At 42.6% G+C, this 15,014-nt stretch overlaps 1 protein-coding gene across 9 annotated transcripts in view; it reads left to right on the forward strand.

Moving 5' to 3' along the window:
• NEDD4L (NEDD4 like E3 ubiquitin protein ligase) overlaps positions 1–10,095 on the forward strand; it is a 564,086-nt gene extending 553,991 nt beyond the window's left edge. For all 9 annotated transcript variants that reach the window (XM_075489080.1, XM_075489077.1, XM_075489078.1 and 6 more), the window contains 4 exons: positions 364–471; positions 1,381–1,477; positions 2,074–2,146; positions 4,498–10,095. In XM_075489080.1, coding sequence (XP_075345195.1) covers positions 364–471; positions 1,381–1,477; positions 2,074–2,146; positions 4,498–4,600 — 381 coding nt within the window. In that variant the 3' untranslated portion in view covers positions 4,601–10,095. The remainder of the gene's footprint in view (positions 1–363; positions 472–1,380; positions 1,478–2,073; positions 2,147–4,497) is intronic.
• Positions 10,096–15,014: the final 4,919 nt, after the last annotated feature.

The raw sequence follows: 15,014 nt of genomic DNA on the forward strand, positions 1-15,014 counted from the left end.
CAAAAAACGTAATTATTCAGTGAGGTGGTTGAGAGTGTGCATACAAAAGCACGTAAGGAGCTTACTGGATTAATGCCATTATGCCTATACCAGCCATATTTTAAGCAAAATGCCATAAAAGATGCTGTCACACAAAGCATACGTATGTCAGTGTACAGCGTTTCTCCAGTAAAAGGAGGTATTGAGAACTCTCCTGAAGAGAAGCTCAACTCTCCTTTGCGTTTGCATTTATATTTGCACTGCTTAGCTGTTTAAAAGGTCAGACAACAGAGGGAAAGCGTAGCCGTGTTTTTCTGACAAAGCGTACAGGATAACACCATACTATCTTCAAGTAACGCCGTAACAATTTACTTCCATTTGTAGTTACTGATGTGTGGCCTTGGCGATGTCGATGTTAATGACTGGAGACAACATACAATCTACAAAAATGGTTACTGCCCAAATCATCCCGTTATCCAGTGGTTCTGGAAGGTAATCTTGTTTACCGCATTTGGCTTCTCTGGCTATTCCTGAAAGTGGAAGCTCCTGTATTGCTTTGTGGAGTCCGTTATGAAATCGTTTTTCTTCACGAAAACTGCTGAAGAACACACCTGTACGTGTTGGAAATGACAGCTTTAGAGCTCTACTCATTAGAGACTATACTGGAGATGGACCCGAGATGGGAAGTCTGGACCTTTGGTTTTATCTAAAGTGTCTTGCAGTGTTTGTGAAGCAGAATACTTGTATGAACAGTATATGTCCCCTGAAAAACTGCTAAAATACTTTTTCCCATAATAGCCGTAGATTTTTCAAAGGGGTGTGTGGTTTTCTTAAAAATACCGGAATCTTACAGCTTCGTGTATGCACTTCAAACTTTGTTTCTTATGTCATTTTCATGACCGTGGGTGGTATACATGAAGACGGTGTACTTGTACCAGTCCAAGGGGCGATGTGGTCCCAAAAGGCCTGTCTCGGGTCCTGCTGTAGTGCAGCACTGGCCTGATGTTCTGTGAGCCTTGGCAGGCCGCCTGCCTGATCATTAAGGCTTTTCCGTCATCTCTGCTTCTGCCCCAGACATATTTACAAATGTGGTGCCCCGTACCGCCGGGCAGGTACAGGTTGCTGATCCCACCGATAGCAAAGCCACCTCGTGTGGGCGAAAAGCCCTTGTAGGTCCCAGCTGCTGCCAGAGCAAGGTCTCCTTGGGGCCTACTGACAGCTGGGAAAGGATGCTCTTACTTCATCGGAGAGAACCTGGTGTGTGACCTGTATGGCATCTCCGAGTTGTCTGTCTGTTGCAGTCTAGTATAGATCATTTACTCAGGTTTTGTTCTGGTTTTTAACAATGATATCTGCAGCTGTGAAGGCGGCAAGACAGTGACGGTGTGTCTTTGTCAACAGGCCGTTTTACTGATGGACGCTGAAAAGCGGATTCGATTACTGCAGTTTGTTACCGGGACGTCACGCGTGCCTATGAACGGATTTGCTGAACTTTACGGTGAGCTTCCTTTCGACTGCCTGCAGGTTACACTCCCCTCTAGAATGGCTGTACGGCCCGCTTCCAAACAGAGGCGAGAAAACCAGGGCACGACTGAAATTTAGTCATGGCCACCCTTTGACCCCATGTAAGAATTCTCCTTCTGCTCCATTCTCCAAGAGCACCGGAGAATGCGGGGGCACACTGAGGAGGAGTACAGGTTTGTACATCATGAGTGTTACGTAGGCGCTCTCCTAGCTCCCCCGGAAAAAATTTTGGCTGTCAACAGGAATCCCATTCACGTCACACGAAGAAGAAGAGAACGCACATTTAACCAAGCACTTCAATTTTTCTGTGTTAAGGGCTGAGCTTACTACTTTTGCATTATACGTACTCTACGCAAAGGGTGTTAGATAAACTTCACAAGCTAAGTGGACTTGGAAATAAATAACTGCATTCCTATTCCCTTTAATGTAGCTTTAATTAAGAGTTTGTACAGGGTATTTTGTACCAGTTGAAAAATCTAGCCTACAATTTATGCAGACATTTAATTTTAAAAATAATATTTGGGTAGTGTCCAGCAATTTATATTGCATATCCTTTTCATTTTCAACCAGGTTCAAATGGTCCTCAGCTGTTTACAATAGAGCAATGGGGAAGTCCTGATAAACTGCCCAGAGCTCACACATGGTAAGTCATAAAAGCGTAAAATTATACAGCTTTTCTATGTTGTTACACTGCCAAGGAAGGGGGAAACTGATGACTGTGCTTCTCTCTAGCACATTTTAGCTCTGGATCATACAGCTTTTTATAAAATGGGATACTCTGAAACCTACACACACGTGTGTGTAGGTGTGTATGTAAAAGGCAAAGAACAGTTAGCGTTTGCCTGCTGACACGCAGCTGCACAACATAACAGGCTGAATTCCGGGAGGTAGCAGGGCTCAGCTTCAGTCCCGTGCCATTGCTGCTTACGGTTCCTAATCAGCGCCGTTTGCCTTCTCGTGGATGCGTGAAAGGCTGCGTTACTAGAGTAAGTAGGTGTAGGTGTTCTGCAGTAAATGAATCCAAAATAAACTCTTCCCATCATAGCCTTTCTGATAAAGGCTTTTTAATGCTGTTTTCTTGTATTCCCAGTAACCCTTTCAACACAGGACTTTTCTTCTAGTAACCACATGCATGTTAAAATGTGTGTTAGAAGAGAGAGCTTTTCCCCATTTTATTTTATATGCCATTTGAAGAAATTGCTACCCATGTACACCAGATGTTAACTATCATAGTTGAAGCTGCATAGTAGCTGCAAAGTGCTTTAAGCGCTGGCCCGTTAAACTGACATTCTTACAAAATGGAAGTAATTTGAATCCCTTCTGCTAGAAGACTTTTCCCCATATCAAGTACCTAAGAATCCGCTCACGTAAGGTATGTGCAACACGATCCAAATCGGAGCAGGTGAAGCACAGCACAGAGACTGTACTGCACGCTTCAATGGTGTGCTGGATGTGGGAGTGGGATTCTCAGTGCCTGCTGGGGAAAGTCCCAGGATCTTACAGATTGTCATCACGTCCGTCCTGCTGGCTGAGCGTCCTGTTCAGCTTGCAGTCCTTTCCACTGCTAACACCTAATGGTGCCCCGGTGCCTTTTGCGTTCAGAAAACTTTATAATCCTCCCTACACTTCCCTGGGAGATGACAAGCAAACATTACAGGTAAGGGTACGTAGTTACAGAGAAGTCCAGTGACTCCTCGGCGATACTGCAGAGTAGTGGCAAAGGCAGGGTGGGAGCAGCTCTCTGTTGTGTGGTTCCTGTCCAACTGGGGTAGGAACAAACAGCAAGAGGAGTTACATCTTAGGCTTTAGTGGTTTTTCTGTGAAAGTTAAAAACATCAGCTTGGTTCTCTTCTGTTCTCTCAGTCTGAAGGCTTTGAAAAGTAGAGGATAGGCCATAAACTGTCCAAGAGAGACCTAAGGGCAGCAGGAGTTTAACAGGGCATACTGGAAGGAAAAATGGTGCCTTGCCTTGTAAGGCTAATACGCTTCATTGCCGCCTTTTGTATGTCAGAAATGTATCGCCTCTTCCTCTTTCCTTGTGGAAAACTAAGAAATTGAAGGCTATCCATGAGTTGGAAAAGCAAGACGACCATTTGTACAAATAGGGCTTGATGCCTTTTTTTTCCTTGGTGCTGTGATTCTATTTCAGGTATCACCACACTGCAGGCAGCTTTTCCTCTCACCACCATTTTCCCTTTCTCATTTTCCATGCTACATAAAGGCCATAAATTGTCAGGCAGTTCACTAAAAATGTGAGCTCATAGTCCAGCTGACATAATTTAATCCTAATTTATAGAATTTCCAAATGGTGAAAGCATTCAATACAAATCTTGTCTTGCTCTGTTGCACATCAAGAATATGGCTTTTTTAAGGTAACTTGAATTGTGCTGTAGAGGAAAATTAATTTTTGGAACATTAGTACAGAATGGTGATCTTTACGTAAAGATGATCATTCTATAGAATAAAAAGTCTTATTTGAAGAAAAAAAAACCACAACCCACAACAACACAACCCAAACATGCTCCAAAATCAACCCCTCCTCTTTACATTTCAGTTATCTGTTAGACTTTACAGGACCTTTTCAAGACCTTCCTTTGGCTGTGTCGCCTTCTTTTCCCCAGAGGGTAGCGAGGCTGTCCTTCAGAGCATCTCTGCCGAGTGAGGAAACCAGCCTTTGGACAAAGATGAAATGTGTTCAGTCAACTAAATCTGGGGGGACTGTTGGTCTTTCCCCTTTCCTAAGTGGTTTTTAACCAGCTCCGACTTTGAAGAGGAAGGAGGCACCCAGCTACTTCTGAAAACTCACACTGGTACAGCAGGGCTGGGGGCAGGAGCACCAGCGAGGCTTGCAAAGGACGCTGTGGCCGTTGCCCCATTTGGGCAGCAAGAGACTTCCTCTGTTAAGGCCCCCGAGTTATTTAACGTTTTCTATTCCTTCAAAATCATGTATTTTTCAATGGGTTATTAAATGATTCTTTTCCTTCTACATTTCAGCTTTAATCGCCTAGACTTACCTCTTTATGAATCTTTTGAAGATTTGCGAGAGAAGCTACTTATGGCCGTTGAAAATGCTCAAGGATTTGAAGGAGTGGATTAAAGCGTCGACCTTTTTCCCCCCTTCAAGCAGGTTCTGCTTGCACTTTTGCATTTGCCTGACGGACTCTGAGTGACTGTGGCGGAACAGTTGCACAGCGTTGGTTCATGGAGCAAACCCTTCGGCGGTGCAGTCGCCTGAATCCAGACATTTGAACTGTGATCTGGGGGCGGCTTTTCTGGTGTTTCCACAGCAGATTACCAACTGCTTAACGTGAACTCTGAGCACATTTCAGCAGGACTTACTCTATTTATGTTGTGCCTCTGTAGGCAAAGCCCTTAATAAATATTTTACATAATTTCTAATGACAATGAATGGAATTAATCATTTTACAGGTATAGTATTACAACTCATGTTTACTTTTTAATTGATTTAGACATTTTCCGATCTTATTTCATTTCATTACAATTAAATATCACGTACTTGGAAAAATGAGCATTTTTCTTAATTTCATACTAGACTTGATGCCAGTGTCATTTTTTTCAAAGCACATCTTGAGCCTTGTGTTCCCAAACCATTAAGAAAGCAGGAGAAAGCTACGCTGGAAAGTTCCTCTACCTGGGCTGTACACGGAGAGCAACTCTTCTCAGTGAGCACATAAATATTTTTCTGTATCCAGAAGTATGGACTGGATGTTGCATTTTTGTATAAATATTAGAATAGTTACAAGTCAAGGGAGAATCATAACATAGCATGCCAAATCTCATGTTCAGTAAAGAAATTGCCTCATTATTGGTAATACTTACATGTACTATCAAGCGTTTTGGGGTAGGGTTGGCATTAATCACTTTAGGAAAATATGCTTAACCCTGTTGTCACCTTTGTACAGTGATTCTTTTATTATTATCCTTTCCTCTCTACTGTTTGCAACGGAGGCATTTTGAATGAAACCTGGCACTATGCGATTTGGCACTATGGAAAACAGGTCTGTTTTGTCTCCTCTTTGGATGCATTTGCTAATGATACCTAAATAACAATGGGTTTTGTTTGTTTCTAACTGCACCAACTCTAAAGGCACTTTATGTAACACATGGAAGTCATATCTGTTTTTATCATAAACATTAATGTGATTATATTCCTTCTCACCGCACATGTCTTTCTGGTGCAATATCTATCAGTTGTGAATTTGGCTGCTGCTGATGTATAAAAGAAAAAAAACAAACAGATGTAGAGCTGAGCCTGCAGACATGTTCCTCAGCAACTGTTTTTGTGATTTATTTTTTACTTAATCACAAAGATTTATTTAATATACACTGCTATCTAATCAATTTTGTTACCTATGACATGTTGCATGCTTAAACTATAATGTCTGAGTTGCATCTCTTTTGTGACGGATTAAACGTGAAAGATTTGTATTTGATCCACTGCAGTGAAATGGTTACAGGACTACTAGAGCAGGGCTGAGGGTACAGCTTCAGCAATTTCACATTCGGTTTTGCCAGTTCTGCCCGCATACTTACCTGTATATAGGCTTGTTCCCCAAGAACCCATTTAATGCTTATGAAGCAAGATGAGACCGCATGCCAAAACAAAATTTTACCTGGTTGCCAACAGCTTTTCTAGCCCTGCCCCTACCCCCTCCCCAACACCCGCTGGCAAGTACAGTCTGTGTCCAAGAAGGAACAGCCACACTGCAGAAACTGTAATACAGTAACGCTGGAAAGCCGCCTGAATGCCAGCGACGTTCATAGTAACATTCAGCAAAGGCTTGTGTGCTAGCAAAAACCTGAAGCGCTAAATAGACATGAGGGAGGTTATTTTGTTATTTGAACACAGGTTACAATTCATTTTCTGTTAAGTTTCCTGACATTCCTTTCTGACCTTTTACATTTGATGAGTGAGCTTGAACATGAGAAAGGGACTCGTTCAAGTAGACAGAGAATCACTGTGCTGATCCTGTAGCTGGGGGAAGGTGGAAAGAAGGCAGTAAATCCAGGTACTTCCACTGACCTTTGGTACGTTAGCAACAGCTGGTGCTAAGAGGGACTCCCTTGAGGGAAGTGTCATACTCCAAAATTTGTTTTCTTTCTGTCTTAACCTGGAGGATTCTTGGTGCAGTTGGAGGCTCCGTTTGTGTCCAGGGCCACGTATCAGAACTTTAAGAACTCCCAAGAGACTTTTTTGCTTGTGAAACTGAAATGGACCTCGTGTAGACAAAGGCTGTGGCCCAGCAGTAGTGCAGCTGAGGCAGAACCAGAAGTCAGATTGTGTTTAAGAATCTGCCACTTCTCTTGTGATCTTGCTTTGGTCCCTTCCTTCCCCTCACCCTCAGCTTCTAAAACAGGTTTACTAATACCTGTCTACATCAAAGCCCTTTCAGCCATCTAGAATTAGATAGTGACATCTGACTGGAAATTTGTTGTTTGGATTCTTTTTCTTTTTTTTTTTTTAAAGAAAATTTAGAATGACTTGGCTTACCCTCTTTTCAGATCTACTCACCTCAGAAACTGACAGACACTCCAAAAGCATTCGCTAGCTATTAAAATGGCGAGGTGAATTCCACTGTATGAATTGTAATTAATGTGCATTTGGACAGTTGTGGTTTACTTTAGAGCAGGGGTTTTCATTTTTAGGACACAGTTTGATACTAAAAGAAAGCCCTTGACTCCCCCAGGGTATGCCATTTGAGCACATGAAGAGACCTGAGCTAACTCGGGCAGCATTGATGGAGCCCAGCATGCAGTGCCCTGACAGACCCATATAGCTCATCCCAAAACTTGTGCAATTTTGACTTTCTTGTGACTAATGCGAATGGCTAAATAAATGCTGTTTGTGCTTCCTGTGCCCTAGACACTGCAGCCACAGCTCTCGCCTGCATTGCAAACCTACCGTCACTGTGGAGCCAGTGCAGTACAATGCACAGCTGAGTTAGCTTTGTTTTGGAACCAGTTTGTTCAATGCTCCATGCAGGCCTTACCCCCAACAGCCCAGGTGAACATAGCAGTACGCCAGCTCATTACTTTTTGTTACCCAAGTTAGCAAGGCTACAAGGCCACAGCACTGTTTTGCCTTTACAGGTGCCCTACAGCTCCCTTCCTTCACTATGGAAGTGACACTATCCTTTTCTCGTTGGGGTCCACAAGTAACACAGAGTCAGCGTTCACAAGTGAGCAAAGGGAATTGCTCAGCCCAGTCCCTTTGCTGGGGGTACCAGAAGCCCTCCCCTTAGCTAGAACTATCAGGCTGTTACTGACAGGCTTGGCATCATGCTAGTTACAGGGGTGTAAGCCCCTGCTAAAACATACTATACTCATGCAACTCAGATTTTATTATTGGTGGCTATGCTGATGGCTAAACCCTCGGGCAGATACACCCCACAGCCAAAAAGTTAAGATCTTCGCCGCTATGACAAAAGCTGGGAAGTTACCTTCAGTTTTGCAATAGACTACATGAGGCTGGGTAAACGGCCTTAGCTGTGCAAAGCAGCAGCTGCAGAGGAAATGGATTTTCTTCTGCAGGGCTCTTTACATAAAGCCCTAGTGCTGTTACTGAGATCCTGAGCTGGATTCCAGACTTTCCATCAAGGAGCCCTTCTGGAGCTCCTGAAGCTACACTTGAAGGACTCCATCTAGGAAAAAAGGTAGCTCTGTGTCATTTACTTAAAACATCTAAACCACAAAGCAGCTAATGCTCCAGTGGGATTGTACCCCGTAGTACTGTGCCTTTCTTAACACAGTCCACTCCCATATACCAGCAGGTTAGTCCACCACACCATGGCTCAACACTACTTTAAAAGGTTCTAGTCAGCTACTTTTGGTTAATAAATGGTAATCATGAAGGTGGTACCTAAACCATTACTTGTTTGTTCTTAAGAAGCCTTAGGGCAAATAATGCATAAAAATTTTAGTCACAATACAGAATATGGGATCTGCTGTCACCTCCTGTTCTCATTAAGGCTTACAGATCCTTGCCTTGGAAGTATGGTGTACATGAACTACAACCCAGTTGCATCAACTCCTGCTTGCATGCCTAGCTGCTGGAAACTGCTGCTTTTTATCTCTCAGTCCAAAAGTAGAAAAAAAAACTACAACAAAAACCCCCACCTGTTACCACAAAATTCACCTTCTTTCTGTCTCTCACACTGACCTCTCCCTCTTGTGAATTCTGAGTGAAAGGACCACAAGCGCCATGCTAGCATGACACAGGTGCTGATAAATTAGCAAGAGGATGCTGCTGTAAGTACTAAGCGCACAGCTAGCGCCTGTCCTGCACCCCGAGGGACGCACTGCAGTTGTGGTGTGCTCAGCCCTGTCCGACTGGTAATCATGACTGCAGCGTTCAGCCATGCTCTGTTCCCGGCCTGTAAAGTCCCGAAGCATTTTACATGATGCTAAAGGGACAGGAATCACAACCACTAGGGAGCCAGGGAGGGGAAGCTGGATAGTTAGACTGCACTTTTAAGAGTTAAAATTAAGTGATCATACCCATGTGATTGCAAGGGCTAATTATCAGTATGTATAGTAGAAAAAGGGTAGATTACCAGATTGGACATCTTAAATGTACATTAATTTTCTTACCTTTTTATTAAAAGCTTTTCCTTTTGTGTGAAAAATTACAACAGCAAAGAAAAAAACCTACAGTCTTCACCCATCTGTTATGATGTTGCACTAAGAAGTAATGCGTGTTTGAAATGCATGGGAAGCTTTAGCACTGGAATCTAACCATATTAATGTTACCTACCCATCGGGTCTGGCACAGCGTGCCTAGAACCCCCTTAGACACCACCGCCACCAGCACAGACCAGACTTGGTCACCTGTCCATCAATACACACTCCTAACACTCTCTGTTGTCCACATTTATCCTCCACTTACATGTTACATTTCTCCTTTTCTGTATTATTTTCACAGACATTGCTTTTTTTTCCTGGATTTTTTTACTGTCTAGCTGTGAAGCCATACACAGTGTGCATCCACATACAACAGTACACATTGCATTTTTATACATTAAGCCGTTCTGTTGGATTTAGAGGCACGTGAACCGTCTGTCTCCATGGCAGGTTTGCCACAGCCACGCAGTAGCGCATAGGTTATGATTCTCAAAACCCAAATGGAAAACTCCAGAAGATGATGTTGCCATCTTCTCTGTTTGTGAACATAAATTATAAATCAAATTTAAAACTGAGATTATTAATATTTCCAAACATGCAAAAGTGTCAAACATTCCAGATTAAATTCACCCTGTTTAATAATTTCTTTTAGAAAATCACCTCATACTAGAAGGCTATTCAAAGTTATGCTAAACTACCTTAAAATAGATTTTCAGAGTACTACTTATAAATAATGCTCATTTTCACAATTAATACAGCTTTAAACTGTGGTTAGATTTGATACACTGTGGGGAAAGGATTTGGTTATGGACAAAAGTCATTTTTTCCATTTATTTTCTGAGGAGCAGCGAAAGAAATTGTAGTTTGTTTTCCTGACAGCAAGAGCTCAATGTGACAAAATGAAGTTGTTGTAATGAAATGATGCAACTTAATTAAATATTTAATAAATAATTACAGAAACTACAGCATTTTATACTTCAAATACATTTTTTTGTCTAAGTGAAGCTTTGTTTTGTTTTGTTAAAAACCAATGCCTTAAGGTCACAATTTGCCAGAAGGCTTTCCCAACCTGCAATGTGGCTGGGGGAGCCCATGTGCAGTCACATCTGTACCCACTTTATTTTTAAGTGATTAAACACTCCACCCACATATCTCAGCTTCTGTAAAAGTGGTTCCCGACTTTGTCCCCATGATCCTCACTGCCTTCATGAAACAGGAACATGTATAAAGTTTTCAGCTGAATAAGAATGTATCCTGGAAAAAGTTTACAGCAGATGCTGGTCCCTGGTGCACAGCCACCCCAGAAGGCACGGTTCAAGGTAGCCATTCTCTATAAGGATCTGAGCAATTAATACAAGGTTAACGATCAGGCAGTGCTCTAAAGAAGTGTCATGAGAGAAAATACAAAAATGGCACCTCTCCCAACTTCATATTGGTGTCCCCCCTGTCCCGTCATCATTGCCAGTAGAAGAACTGTAGTACTCCAGACTTCCATGAGAAGTGCGTTCCTGAATGACCCAATTCTGCAGCGACCGTACAAAGCAGCACACTTGCAAGCTTCCTGCTTAGGCCACACTTGGAACAAGTGTGGATGTTCTATCATTTTTAATTGCATATTTTCTATGCTTACCGCAGAACTTTCTGCAGCCCACAATAATGGACAGACTACATACAAAACACCCTACTTGCAACAAACCAGACAAAGTTCAGTTTAACAATGCACGTCTACGCCTTGGTAAATTTATTTTGATTTTCAGTGGTACAATTCTGACATTGTAGTACTGAGAACAACTTATTGACAGCAGTGGAACTAATGTTGCCTTTCATGTTAATCAGTGTGAACACCTAACTTAAAAAAAAACCACAAAACAAGAACCAACACCACCACCAAACCTAACCAAAAAAACAACCCACCCCACCACAAGTCATATTTTGGCTTAACAGCTCACTTCAGGAACACAGTACCTTCCTCCTCAGCCAGTATCATTGCTTAAGAGAGTTGCAGATGGACAGAATTACCCATTAGTCTTAAATACTGAATTAGTACGTAACAAATTGTCTCCTGGCTTTTGAGCTTCACATAACGCACAGCCTACGTGCAGCATCGATCTGACTTGCGCTAATACACATCAAGGTCACATAGCATACTCCTGCAGCTACCTTCAGCTGCTATTTGCTGAAGAAAAAGAAAAAAAGAAAGAAAAAGACGTACCACCACACCCCCCCATCCACTTAAGCAAGTGTCCAGGAGTCCAGGAACTGGAAGAAGAACAAGGGCAGCCAAGGCAACGAGGCAAAAAAAGAAATCTCTTAATACGACCCAGAAATGCCACCCGCCATCAGAAGTACTGTTCACCTCATCAGTAGAGGTGAATACCTGTTGTGAATCAAGTTACTAGGAGCTCGCTAGTGCTGCCATACAACTTCTTAAAGACACCACACTCCTAGACAACTCGGCCTGTTAAGCTTTGGAACAGAGTTATTTCTGCACGTGTGTGCAGTGTTGTGGTACATCATCTCCACTTACAATTGCAGGATGGCTGACTCTGCTTTATTAATTAACGCACCAGTTCAGCTGTATACACTCTGTTCAGCTGCATAACACCACAGAGCAGCAACTACTTTACTTTGCATAAACTTTATTTGTGCCTATCTGTATTTTCCTCCCTTGGGCACTGATTTCTGAAAGGGCGCCCAGCCCATCTCCCCTTTCTTCAAGCCACCACCTCTTCCTAAGCTAGAGCAGCAGGCAACGTGTTTCAAAGTCAATTCTGTCAGCTAGCAGTGCAGCCTCCCTTGTGCTGGAGCTAACTCGGCTGCATGGTTAATGTACTCCCTCCATGAGCAAACACCTTTGTACTGTGAAGTGACAAACTGTGCAATGCAGAAACATACAATTAACTGGCACTCTTTACAACAAAAGTTTAAAAACAAACAAAACACACCTCCGCATACATCTCTTCCAGCAATACCTACATGTGTGTTAATGCTCTGGCATAGTTATGTCCAGTAGGTTTCCAAAAAAAAACCAAACACCACTGCAGTTCCATTTGTGTTTCTAATTGGAAGTGAAAAATAAATTGTGGCAGGGTAGCGTTCTAAGTTGTTAAAGAACGTCTGTGCAAATCCTTACTATATGCTGTTTGTATACAGCTAGTAAGGTTTTGTTGCCCTTGAGAAACAAGCAAACCAACCAACGTGTCAATATATTCAAATCCGAAATCGATACCTGTGCATCAACACCACCCTGCAGCCGCCCGCAGGAGACGCTGCAGTAACCGCGTTAGCAGCGAATGCATTCGCATTCCCAGCCCTGAAACTTGGTTGCTTCCTACCCTGACATTTCCCACTCCTGACAAGGGGGGGGGGGGAAAAAAAAAAAAAAAATCAAAAGTCCTACACTATCCAAATTAATTCCCTTTCTTTTTTAAGCTTGCTGTCATTAATAAAAACAACCATATCAGCTCAAATTAAAGGTCCAGCTGGACAAGCATCTGATTTGCAGATTCTGCCAGAACAGCTTAAGAGCAGGGCAAGTAGTAGTGCTTCTAGCAAACGCACTTTCAAACGCGAGTGACACGCTGCTCAAGGATCTGCTACAGTGGCAATGGCTTCATTTTCTTTGCACATAAATAGGCATGTAGTTTATTTTTTTTTTTTTTAAATAGTTTCTGGTGTCATGGGAAATTCTAGTATTTACAGCTGCTTGAGCACAGTGTCTATGATCATTTTCAGTGTGAAGGAGTATCTCCCTTTGTTTTCAACTGGACACCTCTTATCTAACACACATTCATCCTTGTGTTCCATAGAGACCTCTACACCCTGCTTGCTGTCTCTGTGTATGTAGTCCAGAGGGCTCTGGTTTCCTTTGCTTGCCACCGCTTCCAATCTGGAAGGCTGTCAGAGCAACACCTCCTACAAACTCGCATGGACATCAACACAGGCTCTTACGCTCACCTGTGCCTCACACAATGTCTCTCAAAGAGGGTTGGCTATAGGCCCATGGCAAGAAAGCCTGACGCCAGTGGCCTCTGGAGCTGGTTTCCTCACATGAAAACTACTGCTAGCAGTGGTTCAGGACCCAACCAAGGGGAGGTCAAACCGACAAGAAGTACAGTCATGTCACTGGCAACAACCTGAACAGCAAGTCCATCAACTCTGCAGGCTGGCAAAGACCTTCTGGTAACACTTGGAATTGCCTACTGCAATTCTGGTACAAAACAGCTTCCAGGGCATAGCTAGAGGAAAAAAAAAGGACATGGGAGCGCCCAAGACAGCATCAGGCACCCACTGCCGCTGCAGTGTTAACACTTCATGCCTTGTGCTTGGCTATGTTCACCTGCTGGTGAGCGGAACGGCAGGGCAGACAGACCTTGCAACAAGTATATGCTAATGCCCAGAAATTCATTATGTATATTAGGGCATTCATTAGGTAGGGATAACACAGAGCAATTGTGCATGTGAGAATTACAGTTATTGTTGAAGACTTATAGAATCATTAAGGGTGGAAAAGACCTCTAAGATCATCTAGTCCAACCGTAATAGTATATAACTTAGTTATAACTGTATTTAAGGAGTACTTGGGCATTGAAAACCTACTGGCAATCCCAAAAGGCTGAAATGCCTTCAAAAAGTCTGGCCCACATCCTCTTCTCAAAGCCAACCTCTTCTCCGCTTCAGCAATCTTCAGTGTTTTAAATCCAGCTGAATGACAAGCTGAATTTCATGCTTTTCTTTCATTCCAAGGTTGACTCTACATAAAACCCACTATCATTTACATTCCTACGTAATACTGTCATGAGAAAGGCACCCAGGGTTTGCTATGGCAACCCAACAGGAAACGCTCCTGTTTCAAACATCTCCAATAGAAGGATCACAAAGATAAATAATATCTTGATGATTACCATTGATTATTTTCCCCAGCTTTTGATTGAGAGCCTTGTTCAAATTCAATTTATTCTTGCTCAAATGCATCTGCTGTTTTCACCCAACTTTCTGCCGTTTGCTGCGAGTGTTTCATTAGCTTGACAGATTAAGCCTAAGTTTAAAGTGCAATACCATATAAACTTAAGATATATTCATTACAAATATAGAAATCTATTATCTTTTACCCTGAATGTCATACCTCAACCTTATCAATGCAAGGTGTTTTTTAAACTTCTATGCATTTTCCTCTCTTTGATAGTTCTCTATCAGTAGTGTATAACAATGCAACCACTTTAAAATTTTATGCCTGTAGCTCATTTTCTCAAATTCAAATATTTTCAACTTTAAGTGTTGCAATAATTTGCCTGAATGTTTTTGCTAATAACCTAGAAGCCAGTTGAACATCTATCATCTCCAGTAAGTTATACTGTGAAAGCAAAGAGGAAGGCAATAGCCACCTTACTAGTAGCTGGATTTTCCACTGGCTAAGCCCAGATCCACCAGGGCATGCAGGTGTCTAGCTCTCCCCGAGATCTGATACCAACACCTGAACAGGAGACAGACACATGGTAGGTTTGCAGGTCTGAACATTCAGGAAGCCGAAGACTTTGCAAAGAAATTATCTGATGATGTGTGATGGCTGTTCAGTCAATTGCCATTGACTTTGCTGAAGCCAAGGAAGCCTGGTTTCTGAGTTAGGTCCCAGAAACAAGGCTCTGGGAATATAAAAAAGGGAATTACTTCTATTCACAGGGAGAACCATCAAGTTAACCATGCAAGTTTAAATTTAATTTTTGCCTAGCTTTTAGATGCTCCGACCTGATATAATTGAAATCATCCTTCAGTCTATCCTTTGAGCAAAGGAGGTGATTCTCCCCCCCCCTCCACTCCAGTAAAACCCCGCTTGGAGCACTGCATCCAGCTCTGGGGTCCCATGCCCAAGA

Source organism: Mycteria americana (genome assembly GCF_035582795.1).
Source record: "Mycteria americana isolate JAX WOST 10 ecotype Jacksonville Zoo and Gardens chromosome Z unlocalized genomic scaffold, USCA_MyAme_1.0 Scaffold_30, whole genome shotgun sequence".
Taxonomy (NCBI): domain Eukaryota; kingdom Metazoa; phylum Chordata; class Aves; order Ciconiiformes; family Ciconiidae; genus Mycteria; species Mycteria americana.